This window comes from Sander vitreus, chromosome 21 (assembly GCF_031162955.1).
Source record: "Sander vitreus isolate 19-12246 chromosome 21, sanVit1, whole genome shotgun sequence".
NCBI classification, from domain to species: domain Eukaryota; kingdom Metazoa; phylum Chordata; class Actinopteri; order Perciformes; family Percidae; genus Sander; species Sander vitreus.
Window position 1 is genome coordinate 19269654 of NC_135875.1, and position 14285 is coordinate 19283938.

General features: G+C 31.7%; 1 protein-coding gene across 1 annotated transcript; it reads right to left on the bottom strand.

Annotated features, from left to right (window-relative positions):
- Positions 1-1338: 1338 nt before the first annotated feature.
- Positions 1339-11331, bottom strand: lrrc18b (leucine rich repeat containing 18b). The gene is made up of 2 exons (XM_078279758.1): positions 10996-11331; positions 1339-2101 (listed from the first exon to the last, which is right to left on the bottom strand). Exons 1-2 carry the CDS (start codon positions 11251-11253, stop codon positions 1628-1630), a joined length of 732 nt encoding a protein of 243 aa, XP_078135884.1. The 5' UTR covers positions 11254-11331; the 3' UTR covers positions 1339-1627.
- Between the last annotated feature and the right edge of the window lie 2954 nt (positions 11332-14285).

A 14285-nucleotide genomic window follows, 5' to 3' on the forward strand; every position in this document is an offset into this window, starting at 1 on the left:
GTCTCCTTAAACATTGTGTTCCCGTACAACTAAACTGTATTATCAATTACAGTTCAAGGTAAAAGTATTTTTTCCCGGATTACAGGTGCGCAATCCATCGATAGGCACACATTGTGAAACAATGCAGTTTTAAACTTGTGGTCAATTTTGTGAAATAGGAAAAGATCATGGTTTGGGTTGTAAGTACGTTTGTTATGAAACTTAAGTTATGTATGTATGTTAGTTAAGTAGCCTACGTCATGTTAAAATAAGTCAACGTTGACGGTTTCACATGGGGCACGAACAGTGGTCACCTGGGTAAAGGTCCCGTGTTTGTTTGACCCATCCATCCGCCCCAAACTACTTCTTACATGGTCTTTGATTAGAAACGTATTTGTGATACGTCAAAAACAAATGTAATGCGCGACAACATATGTTTCCCTCAAAAAACATAATTGTGAATGCAGTTTAATTGTATGGGAACAAACTTTTTAGGAGACAGACAAAAACTACAAATGAATGAAATAATGAACAGAACCTCATATCCTCATGTGTCAAGGGTGTATGAATTCAAGGGTTTCAAAAGCTTATAGTTGTGCAATTCATTTAAATTTAAACATGAAAATAACCGAAAAGTGGATTTGTGTTCATTTAAAGGACAACAGTGATATTACAAGGCATTTCTCGTTTAGGATCCTATGAATAAATGACACTCTTTAAACGTTGCATCACATTGCTATGAAGTTAATATACTTCATTTCACAGTGACAGTAACATTGAAGATGCATATAATGTGCAGAAAAATCAGCGCTGCTCCTTTTCGAGAGCTTTCAAATAAACAGAAGCATCCATGATGATGCCTACAGTAATGTATTGACAGACTATTTTACTGGAATTAAAGATCACACATTTACAAAGTGGAAACATTCACAGTCAGTGACAGAAACGTGCTGGTTGAATGAAGTGTTGGTATTTGTGGCTTCTGGTAGTCTTTGCTGCCCTCTAGGCCAAATAGATCGTCAACACATGCAGTACTGTACATTATTTTTATATTTTCCTTTGTTGTTTTTCAAGCCAATTAAATCTGCCAAATGTATACATACAGGTTTTTATTACAGTTGTGTAATTGTGACTATCAAGTGTCAACTCCACACAGTTCTGAGCCACATTCAAGGTGGTTTTCTTACTTTTAGCCAATAGGTCACAATTGCAAAACTGTGATAGTTGCTTGAAATTTGATTTATGCTGCTTGAGAATTGTATTTTTAAACTGTGTCCTACCATAAATGAGAAAAACATAAATGTGAAACCAGATTAGGTTTTTGTCATTAAAGAGGCCCATTGGAGATTAACCTAATGTATTTAAACAATGTGACACTTTATTTTGAAGAACTTCAGAAGATTGAGATGGGTTTTTGGCCCAAAAGTTAGTCTGTAACTATATTAGTGAATCATGTACATCTAGTGGGTGATTAATCAGGCTCCTTACTGTACGTTTCAAAACAGCAGATGGTGCTGTAGTGCAACTTAAACCACTTTACTATCAAGGGTACATTACAGTATGCTTGAATTTACAGTTTGGTCAAATAAAAAGAGTAATAAATAATGAAAAGACATTTTCTGTGTGTTTTTTTAAGTGAAACCCATCTCTACATCTCCCTGTCTTCCTGGGTCACCAAGTTGGGTAAACCCAGTAATGTCTCCTTCCTGTTTTCTACATCTGCCACCTTCTTCCTCTCAGTTTGGCACTTATTCAGGCAGTCCTCACACAGGTCACTCTCCTGGACCAGATAAAGCCTCTCTGCCATCATCAGGGACTCGTTGCCGGGTACCTCCTCAGTGGCGATTGGGTTCCTGTCCAGGTTGACCCTCTCCAGGTTGCTCAGCTTCCGGAGGCAGCCAGGGAACCGGGTGAATCGGTTGTCAGATAGGCCGATGTGGCGGAGCTCTTTTAATGCAGAGATGGAGGACGGAAGACTTTCCAGCTGGTTGATACCCAGGTTGAGCGTCTGGAGGTTCTTTAGCAGGCCGATCTCGCTGGGGAGGCTCGTCAGACGGTTGTTACACAGGTTCAAAACCAGCAGGGTCTGGAGACGTCCAATTGTCACGGGAAGCTCCTCCAGCTGGTAGAAAAAACAGTAACACATTCTGTAATACACAGAGATACCTAACAATTACAATGCCTTTCCTTTGGACATCTGACTTAAAGATAATTAGCTCTTCATAGGAATTAATCTCCCATCCTCAGACTCCCCAATCAGTCCTCTAACAGAATAAGGTATAAAAGGTTATAAAAATGTCGCAGTATAGTTTGTCAAAAAAAGTCATAGTCAAAGTCACTTTAAAAAAAAAAAAAAAAAAGGTCATAGCATATTATGTCATAATATTGTCATAAAAGGTATAGTACAGTATGTCAGAAAAAGTCATATTATAGTATGCAGGAAAAAAGTAATGAAACAAGTCATGGTAAAGTATGTTGAAAAAAGTAATAGTATAGTATGTCAAAAAAATCACAAAAAAGTCATAGTATATTATGTCGAAAAAAGTCATAGTATAATATGTCGAAAAAAGTCATGAAAAAGTCATAGTATACTGTGTCGAAAAAGGTCATAGTATAGCTTGTCGAAACAAGTCATAGTATAGTATGTCGAAAAAGGTCATAGTATAGTATGTAGAAAAAAGTCATTGTGAAGTATGTCGAAAAAGGTCATAGTATAGTATGTTGAAACAAGTCATAGTATAGTATCTTGAAAAAGGGCATAGTATAGTATGTAGAAAAAAGTAATTGTGAAATATCTAAAAAAGTCATAGTATAGTATGTCGAAAAAAGTCATAGTATAGTATGTCGAAAAAAGTCATAGTATACTGTGTCGAAAAAGAATCTTAACAATGGCACAGTATAGTATGTCGAAAAAAGTGATAAAAAAGTCACAGTACAGTATGTCAAAAAAAGTCATAGTATAGTATGTCGAAAGAAATCATGAAAAAGTCATAGTATAGTATGTCGTAAAAGGTCATAGTAGAGTATGTCAAAAAAAGTCATAGTATGGTATGTCGAAAAAGGTCATAGTAGAGTATGTAGAAAAAAGTCATTGTGAAGTATGTTGAAAAAGGTCATAGTATAGTATGTAGAAAAAAGTCATTGTGAAATGTCTAAAAAAGTCATAGTATAGTATGTCGAAAAAAGTCATAGTATAGTGTGTCGAAAAAAAGGTCATAGTATAGTATGTCGAAAAAAGTCATAGTGTAGTATGTCGAAAAAAGTCATAAAAAAAGTCACAGTATAGTATATCGGAAAAAGTCATTAAAACGTCATAGTATAGTATGTCGAAAAAATGCATAAAAGTTTATGGTCAAAAGTGACTTTCCTCAGGTAATCTGACTGAATTGTAACCTCATGATGGAATCAAACTCCCAACCTTTGACACCACAACCACTTTTCCAACTGACTGAGCTAAAGAACAAGAAACACTTCTGTATGTCAAAAAGAATCTTAACAATGGCACAGTATAGTATGTCGAAAAAAGTGATAAAAAAGTCACAGTATAGTATGTCGAAAAAAGTGATAAAAAAGTCACAGTACAGTATGTCAAAAAAAGTCATAGTATAGTATGTCGAAAGAAATCATGAAAAAGTCATAGTATAGTATACTGAAAAAAGTCATAGTATAGCATGTCGAAAAAATCATAAAAAAGTCATAGCTGTAGTATGTCGAAAAAAGTCATAGTATAGTATGTCAAAAAAAGTCATAAAAACGTCGTAGTATAGTATGTCGAAAAAAGTCGTAGTATAGAATGTCAAAAAAAGTCATAAAAACGTCGTAGTATAGTATGTCGAAAAAAGTCATTGTATAGCATGTCCAAAAAATAATAAATGGTAATAGTTAGTATGTCAAAAAAAGTCAAAAAAAGTCATAGTATAGTATGTCGAAACAAGTCACAGTATAGTATGTTGAAAAAAGGTCATAGTATAGTATGTCGGAAAATGTCATGAAAAAGTCATAGTATAGTATATTGAAAAAGGTCATAGAATAGCATGTCAAATAAAGTCATGTAAAAGTCATGGTATAGTATGTCGAAAAAAATTATAGAATCGTATGTCAAAAAAAGTCCAAAAAGTCATATTTATACATTGACTTTCAAAAAAAGTAATAGTATAGTATGTCGAAAAAAATTATAGAATAGTATGTCGATAAAAGTCATAAAGACGTAGTATAGTCATAGTATAGTATGTCGAAAAAAGTCATAATATATAGCATGTCCAAAAAATAATAAAAAGTCATAGTATAGTATGTCGAAAAAAGTCATAGTATTGTATTTCAAAAAAAGTCCAAAAAGTCATAGTACAGTATGTCGAAACAAGTCATAGTATAGTATGTCGGAAAATGTCATGAAAAAGTCAAGTATAGTATTTTGAAAAAAGTCATAGTATAGTATGTCGAAAAAAGTCATAGTATAGTATGTCGAAAAAAGGTCATAGTATAGTATGTCGAAAAAAGTCATGAAAAAGTCATAGTATAGTATGTCGAAAAAAGTCATAGTGTAGTATGTCGGAAAAAGTCATGAAAAAGTCATAGTATATTATATCGGAAAAAGTCATTTTATAGCTTGTCGAAAATAAGTCATTGTATAGTATGTCGAAAAAAGTCATAGTATAGTATGTAGAAAAAAGTCATTGTGAAGTATGTCGAAAAAAGTCATAGTATAGTATGTCGAAACAAGTCTTAGTATATTATCTCGAAAAAGGTCATAGTATAGCATGTCCAAAAATAATAAAAAGTTATAGTATAGTATGTCAAAAAAAGTCATAAAAACGTCGTAGTATGTTGAAAAAAGTCATAGTATAGTATGTTGAAACAAGTCTTAGTATATTATCTCGAAAAAGGTCATAGTATAGTATGTAGAAAAAAAATTATAGAATAGTATGTCGATAAAAGTCATAAAAACGTAGTATAGTCATAGTATAGTATGTCGAAAAAAGTCATAAAAAAGTCCAAAAAATAATAAAAAGTCATAGTATAGTATGTCGAAAAAAGTCATAGTATTGTATTTTAAAAAAGAGTCATAGTATAGTATGTCGAAAAAAGTCATAGTATAGTATGTCAAAAAAAGTCATAGTATGTCGAAAAAAGTCATAGCATAGTATGTCGAAAAAAGTCATAGTATAGTATGTCCAAAAAAATAATAAAAAAGTCATAGTATAGTATGTCGAAAAAAAGTCATAGTATAGTATGTCAAAAAAGTCAAAAAGTAATATGTATACTATGACTTTCATGAAAAAGTCATAGTACAGTTTGGCGAAAAAGGTCATAGTATAGCATGTCGAAAAAATCATAGAAAGTCATAGTATAGTATGTCGAAAAAAATTATAGAATTGCATGTCGATAAAAGTCATAAAAACGTAGTATAGTCATAGTATAGTATGTCGAAAAAAGTCATAGTATAGCATGTCCAAAAAATAATAAAAAGTCATAGTATTGTATGTCGAAAAAGGTCATAGTATAGTATGTCGAAAAACGTTATAGTATAGTATGTCAAAAAAAGTCATAAAAACATAGTATAATTTGTTGAAAAATGTTATAGTATAGTATGACCAATAAAGTCATGAAAAAAGTCATAGTATAGTGTGTCGAAAAAAGGACAGTGTAGTATGTCCAAAAAAATAATAAAAAAGTCATACTATAGTATGTCGAAAAAAAGTCATAGTATCAGTATGTCAAAAAAAGTCATAAAAAAGTCATATGTATACTATGACTTTCATAAAAAAGTCATAGTATAGTATGTCGAAAAAAAAGTTATAGAATAGTATGTCGAAAAAAAAGTCATAGAATAGCATGTCCAAAAAATAATAATAAGTCATAGTATAGTATGTCGAAAAAAGTCATAGTGTAGTATGTCGGAAAAAGTCATAGAAAAGTCATAGTATAGTATGTCGAAAAATCATAAAAAAGTCATAGTATAGTATGTCAAAAAAAAGTCATAAAAACGTCATAGTATAGTATGTTGAAAAAAGCTATAGTTCAGTATGTCCAATAAAGTCATGAAAAAGTCATAGTATAGTGTGTCGAAAAAGTACAGTGTAGTATGTCCAAAAAATAATAAAAAGTCATACTATAGTATGTCGAAAAAAGTCATAGTATCGTATGTCAAAAAAAGTCCAAAAAAGTCATATGTATACTATGACTTTCATGAAAAGTCATAGTATAGTATGTCGAAAAAAGTTATAGAATAGTATGTCGAAAAAAGTCATAGAATAGCATGTCCAAAAAATAATAAAAAGTCATAGTATAGTATGTCGAAAAAAGTCATAGTATCGTATGTCAAAAAAAATCATGAAAACGTAGTATAGTCATAGTATAGTATGTCAAAAAAGTCATAGTATAGTGCAAAAAATAATAAAAAGTCATAGTATAGTATGTCGAAAAAAGTCATGGTATCGTATGTCAAAAAAGGTTATAGTATAGTATGTCAAAAAAAGTCATAAAAACATAGTATAATTTGTTGAAAAATGTTACAGTATAGTATGACCAATAAAGTCATGAAAAAGTCATAGTATAGTGTGTCGAAAAAGGACAGTGTAGTATGTCCAAAAAATAATAAAAAGTCATACTATAGTATGTCGAAAAAAGTCATAGTATCGTATGTCAAAAAAAGTCAAAAAAGTCATATGTATAGTATGTCGAAAAAAATTATAGTATAGTATGTCGAAAAAAGTCATAGTATCATATGTCAAAAAAAGTCCAAAAAGTCATAGTATAGTATGTCGAAAAAAGTCATAGTATCGTATGTCAAAAAAAGTCATAATATAGTATGTCAAAAAAGGTCATAGTATAGTATGTCGAAAAATCATAAAAAAGTCATAGTATAGTATGTCAAAAAAAGTCATAAAAACATAGTATAATTTGTTGAAAAATGTTATAGTATAGTATGACCAATAAAGTCATGAAAAAGTCATAGTATAGTGTGTCGAAAAAGGACAGTGTAGTATGTCCAAAAAATAATAAAAAGTCATAGTATAGTATGTCGAAAAAAGTCATAGTATCGTATGTCAAAAAAAGTTATATGTATAGTATGTCGAAAAAAGTCATAGTTTCGTATGTCAAAAAAAGTCATAGAATAGTATGTCGAAAAAAGTCATAGAATAGTATGTCCAAAAAAATAATAAAAAAGTCATAGTATAGTATGTCGAAAAAAGTCATAGTATCGTATGTCAAAAAAAGTCCAAAAAGTCATAGTATAGTATGTCGAAAAAAGTCATAGTATCGTATGTCAAAAAAAGTCCAAAAAGTCATAGTATAGTACGTCGAAAAAAATTATAGAATAGTATGTCGATAAAAGTCATAAAGACGTAGTATAGTCATAGTATAGTATGTCGAAAAAAGTCATAGTATAGCATGTCGAAAAAATCATAAAAAGTCATGGTATAGTATGTAGAAAAAAGTCATAGTATAGTATGTCAAAAAATTATAAAAAGTCATAGTATTGTGTGTCGAAAAAGGTCATAGTATAGTATGTCGGAAAATGTCATAGTATAGCATGTTGAATAACGTCATGAAAAAGTCATAGTATAGTGTGTCGAAAAAGGTCATAGTATAGTATGTTGGAAAATGTCATAGTATAGCATGTCGAATGAAGTCATGAAAAAGTCATAGTATAGTGTGTCGAAAAAGGTCATAGTATAGTACGTCAGAAAATGTCATGAAAAAAGTCATAGTATAGTGTGTCGAAAAAGGTCATAGTATAGTATGTCAAAAAAGGTCATAGTATAGTATGTCGAATAAAGTCATAGTATAGCAATTCCAACAAATAATAAAAAGTCATAGTATAGTGTGTCGAAAAAGGTCATAGTATAGTACGTCAAAAAAGGTCATAGTATAGTGTGTCGAAAAAGGTCATAGTATAGCATGTCCAACAAATAATAAAAAGTCATAGTATAGTGTGTCGAAAAAGGTCATAGTATAGTATGTCAGAAAATGTCATGAAAAAAGTCATAGTATAGTATATTGAAAAAAGTCATAGTATAGCATGTCGAAAAAAATTATAGAATAGTATATCGATAAAAGTCATAAAAACGTAGTATAGTCATAGTATAGTATGTCGAAAAAAGTCATAGTATAGCATGTCCAAATAATAATAAAAAGTAATAGTATGTCAAAAAAAGTCAAAAAAGTGCTAGTATAGTATGTCGAAACAAGTCATGGTATAGTATGTAGAAAAAAGTCATTGTGAAGTAGGTCACAAAAAGTCATAGTATAGCGTGTCGAAAAAGGTCATAGTATAGCATGTCGAAAAAATCATAAAAAGTCATAGTATAGTATGTCTAAAAAAATTATAGAATAGTATATCGATAAAAGTCATAAAAACGTAGTATAGTCATAGTATAGTATGTCAAAACAAGTTATAGTATAGTATGTTGAAAAAGGTCATAGTATAGTATGTAGAAAAAAGTCATTGTGAAGTATGTCAAAAAAAGTCATAGTATAGTATGTCGAAAAAAGTCATAGTATAGTATGTCGGAAAAAGTCATGAAAAAGTCATTGTATAGTCTGTCGAAAAAAGTCATAGTATAGTGTGTCGAAAAAGGTCATAGTATTGTATGTCGAAAAAGGTCATAGTGTAGTATATCGGAAAAAGTCATGAAAACGTCGTAGTAGAGTATGTTGAAAAAAGTCATGAAAAAGTCATTGTATAGTATGTCGAAAAAAGTCATAGTATAGTATGTCGAAAAAAGTCATAGTATAGTATGTCTAAAAAAGTCATGAAAAAGTCATAGTATAGTGTGTCGAAAAAGGTCATAGTATAGTATGTCGAAAAAAGTCATAGTGTAGTATATCAGTCATCATTTAGAAAAAACTCATAAAAGTTTATGGTCACTGTTCGAAAAAAGTCAGTGACTTTCCTCAGGTAATCTTTCCTAAAAAGAAATTGTAACCTCATGAGGGGAATCAAACTCCCAACCTTAAACACCACAACCAGTTTCACAGCTCACTGAGCTAAACAACAAGTAACACTTTTGTGTGTCAAAAAAAGTCATAAAAACGGTATAGTATAGTATGTCGAAAAAAGTCATAGTGTAGTATGTCGGAAAAAGTCATGAAAAAGTCATAGTATAGTATGTCAAAAAAAGTCATAGAATAGTATGTCGGAAAAAGTCATAGTATAGCATGTCCAAAAAATCATAAAAAGTCATAGTATAGTATGTCGGAAAAAGTCATGAAAAAGTCATAGTATAGTATGTCAAAAAAAGTCATAGTGTAGTATGTCGGAAAAAGTCATAGTATACGCACGTCCAAAAAATCGTAAAAAGTCATAGTATAGTATGTCGAAAAAAGTCATAAAAATGTCATAGTATAGTATGTCGAAAAAAGTCACAAAAGTTTATCGTCACTGTTCGAAAAAAGTCAGTATAGTGTGACTTTCCTCAGGTAATCTTACTAAAAAAATCCAAACCTCATGATGAGAATCAAACTCCAAACCTTAAACACCACAACCAGTTTTCCATCAGACTGAGCTAAACAACAAGTGCCACTTTTGTATGTCGAAAAAAATCATAAAAACGTCATAGTATAGTATGTCGAAAAAATTCGATAAAGAAAGTCATGAAAAAGTCATAGTATAGTATATCGGAAAAAGTCATGAAAAAGTCACAATATAGTATGTCGACAAGAGTCATAGTATGGCATGTCCAAAAAATAATAAAAAGTCATAGTATAGTATGTTGAAAAAAGTCATAGTATAGTATGTCGAAAAAAGTCTTAGTATAGTATTTCGAAAAAACTCATAAAAGTTTATGGTCACTGTTCGAAAAAAGTCGGTATAGTGTGACTTTCCTCTGTCCTAAAAAAAATCGTAACCTCATGATGGGAATCAAACTCCCAACCTTAAACACCACAACCAGTTTTCCAGCACACTGAGCTAAACAACAAGTAACACTTTTGTGTGTCAAAAAAAGTCATAAAAACATCATAGTATAGTATGTCGAAAAAAGTCATAGTGTAGTATGTCGAAAAAACTCATGAAAAAGTCATAGAATAGTATGTCGGAAAAAGTCTTAAAAAGTCATAGTATAGTATGTCGAAAAATCATAAAAAGTCATACTATATATATATATATATATATATACATTTATATACTATATAATATATACTATGAATTTTTTCGACATACTATATTATGACTTTTTTCGTCATACTATTGTGTGACTTTTTTGTAATTTTTTCAATATACTATACTATAACTTTTTTCGACATACTATTGTGTGACTTTTTTGTAATGTTTTCGACATACTATACTATAACTTTTTTCGACATACTATTCTGTGACTTTTTTGTATTTTTTCAACATACTATACTATGACGTTTTATGAATTTTTTCGACATTTGAAAACCATGTTGAAAAAGTCATAAAAAAGTTTTGGTATGTCGAAAAACATCATGAAAAGTCATAGTACCATACGGGCACCCGGATAGCTCAGTTGGTAGAGCAGGCGCCCACATATAGAGGTTTACTCCTTGATGCAGCAGGCCAGGATTCGACTCTGACCTGTGGCCCTTTGCTGCATGTCATTCCAGCTTTCCTGTCAATAAAGGTCTAAAAATGCCCAAAAATATAATCTTTAAAAGTCATAGTATGTCAAAAAAAAGTCATAGTATGGTATGTCGAAAAAAGTCATAGTATATTGTTACTAGTCATAGTATGGCATGTTATACAAATTAGTATGTTGAAAAAAAGTCAGCATGTTTTGTCAAAAAGAGACAAAAAAAAGTCATATTACAGTATGTTGAAAATAGTGAGAGTGTTTGACAACCGTCCTCTTCTATAATTTAGGTATGTGTTGATTATAAATCTGTATCGACACCAAGATATCTAAGATGTTTTCTTAGACCCGCCAAAGCTTCTTCGGAGCCATACTATACATGAAACAGCTGTTTTCTATCAAATATCAGTCAGTTAACAGAGTCAATTAAACCAAAGATGCCTTTTGAAGCATGTGTTCCAAAATATTGTGTCATACCCACATAATTGCTATGCAGATCCAAAACACGGATTCTGATGAAATTGCCAATAAAGTCCGGGACCTTTGCAATCAGGTTCCTGCTCAGGTCCAGTTCATCCATTTCACACAGCTTCTGGATGCACTTCGGCACTGTGGCGACTTCCTTGAAACTGAGGTTCAGACGACGTACACCATCCAGAGTCAACTCCACACAGTTCTGAGCCTCTTTCAAGGTGATGGTCTTACTTTTAGCCTGTTTGATTTTCTTTCTCTTGGCCATTCTGCTGCAGGGAGTCACAGAACAGCGAAGGGGACTATAGTTAACAGTATTCAGGAATGCGCCGTGACAGAAAGATTATGTTACCCAACACAGTCCAGCCAGCTGAAACAGAAGACAAAGGGGAGTTTTACCTTTCATCATTACTCAATTGTTCCATGACAAAGCAAATTAACTTACACTTTGCAGTTGCTTCGTTCAAGTGTTTTTACAGTTTGTTATTGTATGTACAAAATGTTAAGAACAATACTCTTTTGAAGATTTAGAGCTGCAACTAACAATAATTGGTAACACTTTACTTGAAGGTATCGACATAATCGTGACATGACAATCATAACTATGACATGACACTGTCATGAACGTGTCATAGACGTTACAAACAAGTCATAAACATTTATGACTTCTGTCATTGAGTGTCATTCGGTTTTTGTCATGACAAGTTCACATTGTTTGGGTTGTCTTGATTATGACAAGCTGACATTAATCAAAGTGACATTACCAAAAGTTGTCTTGGTTGTCTTGGTCAACTTGACATAATGTCATCCTGGTTAATGTGAGGTTGTCTTAATAAGGACACTCCAAAGAAATGTAATGTCAACTTGTCATGACCAAGACAACTTCTAGTAATGTCACTTTGATTAATGTCAAGTTTTCATAATCATGACAAAAACCGAATGACACTTAATGACAGCATTCATAAACGTTTATGACACGTTCATGACAGTTTCGTGTCATGGCCATGACAGTGTCATGTCACGATTATGTCGATACCTTCAAGTAAAGTGTTACCCAATAATTTTATTGTCGATGAATAAATCTCTTATTTTTATGTATTTTCTCGATATAAGTTGTTTGGTCTATAAAATGTCTCAAAAAAATGGTGACAAATATTGAGCAGTTTCCCAAAGCCCAATATGACGTCCTCAAATGTCTTGTTTTGTCCACAACTCAAAGATATTCAGTTTACTGTCACAGGGGAGTGAAGAAACTAGAAAATATTCACATTTAAGAAGCGGGAATCAGAGAATATTGGCATTTTTTTCGTAAAACATACTCAAACTGGTTAATCAAAAAAGTTGCAGATTCATTTAATAGTTGACAACTAATCAATTAATCTTTGCAGCTCTAAGAAGATTGACTGCATTGACTGGAACTAAATACAAGTGGGATTCTAATTGTATCAAAATAAAAATAAAAAAGGAAGTTTTTCAGAACATGAGTTAAAGTCAATGGTTGGGTGTTAGGGTTATATAGCAAATCATTTTATAATAAAGAAACTCTTTGATTTCTTACCAGCACTATTGAATCAGCATCCTTAGATCCAGCACACTGAGTAACATGGAAGACAAAAAAAAGGGCCTCTCATTTATTTCTCAAGCCTGAGAATTTCACTTTGCATCAAGATGCTACCTGAAGAGATTTGTAAATAAGAACTATACAGAACAAAGTCAGACAGGGAAAAGCTGACATGTTGTGCAGTAGCTGTCCATCAGACAGACTCACTTTGCGAGACATGGGATTTGTTTCCTCTTGTTCCCAGGCAACTGCTGTTTGCTCTCAGTTGACTTTATGGCTGTGACCAGCTTAAGCAGGACTTTGTTCTTCTGGTCTGTGTATTTGGACCATTTTTAAAAGATCACAGTAACTGTTGCTAATAGGTGCTAGCAACAGTTACCGTGGTCTTTTAAAAATCAGTTACCGTGATCTTTTAAAAATGTTCCTATATGTACAATATACAGTATATATGTGCTGGATCAATAGGGCTGGTAAGAAATCAAAGAGTTTCTTTGTCATAAAATGATTATTCTGTTTCAAATAAAAAGAATCAGTGGATTTTGTGTCCTGGTTATTTATTATGTTTTTTTTTTTTTTTTACCTCTTCCTAAACTCATCACAAAACATGAACTCTAATGCAATTCAAGTCCAACAATACTTGTGCATGTAAGTCAGCCCTACACATTACTTTGTATTGACTTTTCCCAGTCACAATTACTTAATTGAAAGTTATGAGAGCTATTGCAGTTAACATTCTAGTGACATTGAAAACCATTTTCTAAAACAAGGAAATGTATGTAGTAATATTGTATATGTACAAGTGTAAATTGTGAGTCTCTGCTGCAGCATATGTAGAGATTCCCCTTCCTAAATTGATCGTATATATCCTGCTTATTAGAAATAAATGTAATGTAAGAAAAATCTCTGACGACTGCAAAGGCCATTTCTTTTTTCATGTCTGTAAATGCAGCAAAACTAGATTTTTCCCCACTTATATTTCATTCAAAAAGTCCTTAATGCTCAGTCACTTTGTGTGAAATTTCTATCTCATGTTTGAATGCTTGTTTAAGGTGATAAAACACTGCTAAATTAATTATTTGGAAATATAGGCTATCATTTAGTTTCAAGATACAATCATAGATAGATACATCATTTTCCGGTAAAAACATAAAAATCTATCCAGTGACAATTTGGGAAATTCATTTTTCTTTTTCTTTTTATTATCTAATTTAAAAATCTTATTTAAAAAATGAAATAAAAATAAAAATTTTAAAATATTCTGAAAAATATATAAAGTTGAACTGACCGGCTTAACTGCTATTTAATAATAGTTTCCAGTCTGACCCTTTACCAAGCTTTAATAGAGCTCAACAGTGTGGTACCGGAAGTAAAAATCCCACTGACCACAAGTTAGGAGGTTGTGTAACGGAAGTTTTTGCTCCTGTAAAAGCTAGAAGTCCATATGAAATCAACCTTGTATTAAGAGAAACATGTTTTATTCACGATCTTATTGATAAAAACTATACTACCCACAATCCTAAGTGTAATAGCACCGTCTCTGATTGGTCCAACTCGCTGTTACCATGGAAACGTTTACTGTACCCGTGAAAACCACGAACGGCCAAATCGAGCTTCTACCATTCAAGTCTATGATAGTTTCTCTACACAGTCTTGTACCTTTGCCTTTTTTGCCGTTTTCAAAATGATTTTTTGCGCCGAATCAAATGTTTTGTATTCACGAATGATCTCGTAGCTGGTTG

Excerpts from the sequence above, each read along its gene's own strand:
- lrrc18b (XM_078279758.1), bottom strand. The coding sequence starts at position 11,253 with ATGGCCAAGAGAAAGAAAATCAAACAGGCTAAAAGTAAGACCATCACC. Across the intron at positions 2,102-10,995 it reads TGGATCTGCATAGCAATTAT|CTGGAGGAGCTTCCCGTGAC; the intron begins GTGGGTATGACA and ends TTTTTCTACCAG.